The 3,011-nt window shown below is 34.2% G+C and overlaps 1 protein-coding gene across 1 annotated transcript in view; it reads left to right on the forward strand.

The window, feature by feature from the left end:
* ADSS (adenylosuccinate synthase) overlaps positions 1-3,011 on the forward strand; it is a gene marked incomplete at its 5' end in the record, with an annotated part of 34,354 nt that overhangs the window by 16,880 nt on the left and 14,463 nt on the right. The window contains 2 exon segments of the mRNA XM_008585988.1: positions 2,194-2,260; positions 2,512-2,619. Of these exon segments, the coding sequence (XP_008584210.1) occupies positions 2,194-2,260; positions 2,512-2,619 (175 nt within the window).

A 3,011-nucleotide genomic window follows, 5' to 3' on the forward strand; every position in this document is an offset into this window, starting at 1 on the left:
ACATAGAAAATAAAATATTTTTATGCAAATGCTTTTTTATGCAAAAGAAATGAAATGGCATGTTCAAAGATCTTGATCTTGTCATAACTGATTTGCGAAGTCAGGATTTAGTGAAACATGTCTTAAGTACTATTCTGGCCCTTCAGGTAAATAAGAAAGACTATTGTCTGGGCAACAAAGTAGGAACTTGATAATAAATGAATCTCTATAGGATATTATAGCTGTTTATTGGCCAAAGTCAAGAATCCATGTGTTAGAAATAAGTAAACATTTTAAAGTATGGCATAATACATCAAAGTGCACAAAAAATATCCACATATTTTACCCATTTAATCACTATCTACCTTAAAATATCAAGCCTTCCTAGTCCCCTGAAAACATATCCTAGTGACCTTCCCTAGTCATTATGTATTCCTTTCACCAAAGATAAACCACTATTCTTCTCTCATCATAGATTAATTTTGTCTGTTTTTAAACTTTATATAAAATTAAACATTATGTAATCTTTTGTGTCTGGCTTCCACTAAACATTCTGTGAGATTCATCCTTATTGTTACATGAAGCAATATTTTATTCTTTTTCATTGCTATATAGTATCCCATCATATGAGAATACCATAATTTATCCATTCTACTGTTGATGAAAATTTAAATTATTTCCATTATTGGGTTATTGCAAATGAAGTTGCTCTGAACATTTTTGTAGATGTCTTTTGTTGCACAATATGCCAATGTAGTTTTAAGGATGTTATTGTTACCTCGTTCTGTTGTACTGAGATAAATATTGATTTACTGGATAATTTTAAATCATGTGATACAAATCGAACCTCTGTAATGTAATTAAGTGGTACACAAAGTGTCAATATTCCCCTACTAAAATAACAGGGAAACCTGTTGATCTCACAAAGCTGTGGTTATTAACCTAGCCAAGCAGGAGGAGGACTGCCTTGACAGTTCTGGTAGGGTCTCAAAAGGAGGGAACTAGAGAACAATACCTATGTGGTTTTAAGGGCTAGGATTAATGGGGGGGGGGGTTGTTGTTGTTTGTTTGTTTTTTTTAACTTTTCTAGTTTCCCCATCTAATAACTACATTAGTCTTCTCATACTTCTAAATGGTTCTTTTACAAATGCCATCACTAATTCCAAGAACCTTATATTAGTCATTCTGTTTAACACCTTTACATTTCAGCTTATTTATTTGGAAGCAATAGCATCATTAGTGAAAAGAAACCATGGTTAAATATACTAAATCATTGAATTGTATACTTTAAGTGGGTGAACTTTATGGTATATAAATTATATCCCCATAAAGCTGTTTAAATACAAAGAAACTTTGGTTAGAAGTTCAGAGACAAATTCTAGGCCTGCCTCTTCTATAAACTAGTTATTTATTCTAAGTCAGTAAATATTCATGAAATTGTTGTCACAGCAAATCAACTAGTAAGCTAAACTGACATGGTCCTAAAACTCATAGAATGTATTGGTAGGAGAGAGAGAGAACAAGAGTGCCCTAGGTGTAGGAAGAGGCCTATTCCATGTAGGGGGAGCATGTGCCTTGTAGCCGAGGACTGCACAGAACCACTGTGACCAGAGAGCAGAGGGGGTGGCAGGGCATGGTGTAAGAGGAAAGCGCAGGCTATACAAGGAGGTCATGTAAAAGTTTTGTCACTTTCTTTAGAACAGTGGAAAGGTGTTGAGTTTTAAGGGCAGGGACTGTTGACATCATATTTGTATCTTGGAATGATGGCTCTGGCTGCATTAAAAAAATTGGATTAGAGAGGTCCGAGTGTGGAAAAAGATACACACACTTGGAAGCTACAGTCTTTTGGAGAGATTAGGGAAGCTTGAGACTAGTAAGGAAGAAGGAGGTATCAAAATGAGTCCTAGATTTCTGGAGTCTAGAACTTGAAGAAAAGAGGATATCTTTGTAACCCAGGCTTTATAGAATTTAAGAGTAGCATGTTCCAAAATTACCTGCAGTAGATCAGAATGAAAGACAGGCATATTTTTTTATTCATGTACCAGTGGGCATTATAATCTTTACTCCTGTCATTATCACTTTTTAAAATTCATCTGCTTAATTTGTCATAATGAATCGAGGCTAAACAGATTTATAACTTCAGTAATTTGAAATGCAGTATTTTGCTTTTGTGTATTATCTTTGTTTCAACAACTGCAATTTTATTTCCCTCAGTGTTTGATTTTCATCAAGCAGCTGATGGGATCCAGGAACAACAGAGACAAGAACAAGCAGGAAAAAAGTATGACTTTTTTTTTTCTTTTTTCTTTTGTATAGCTTAAGTATATTCAGATCCTTATGTTTAAATTCTGGGCCAGAAGTTTAAAAAAAATTATTAGAATATCCTGTTTATATTTCAGAGAAAATCAGTAAGATTCAGGAAACAGCACAAACAGAAAATAATCATACATAACTTTATTCTTTGTGATGATCTGACTGTACAACCTATATCTTTCTCATCTAACTCAAAGATTGTTTTGATTTGTTTTTAAGTTTGGGTACCACAAAAAAGGGCATTGGCCCAGTTTATTCTTCCAAAGCTGCTCGAAGTGGACTTAGGATGTGTGATCTTGTTTCTGACTTTGATGGCTTCTCTGAGAGGTAACTAACTTGTGTTTGTTTTTTTTAAAAAAATTCAAAATATTAAAGTTATTTTTATTACATTATGATTAGTCCTTATTTTTAGATTAATTTCATGAAAAATAACATCATGATGATGATGATGATGTAATAGTAGTATCCCAAGAAGACAAAGCCAGAATTATATTTAAGGATTGGAATTTTGAATCGTTTGGTGAGAAGTAGAATGATCCTGGGAGTGTGGCAATACTTTGGTGTGGTCACCACTTTCTAGGCTCTTGATCCTTGGATTTTTGGGTCCAAAGACTTCATTATGTCCTCCCACCCAGAAATAATTAGGCTTCTCAGGTGCTGGTGAATTATTGTATACCAAGCTCACCTTGAAAAATAGAAATGCGGGCCAGCCCGGTGGC

This window comes from Galeopterus variegatus, unplaced genomic scaffold (assembly GCF_000696425.1).
Source record: "Galeopterus variegatus unplaced genomic scaffold, G_variegatus-3.0.2 Scaffold3788, whole genome shotgun sequence".
NCBI classification, from domain to species: domain Eukaryota; kingdom Metazoa; phylum Chordata; class Mammalia; order Dermoptera; family Cynocephalidae; genus Galeopterus; species Galeopterus variegatus.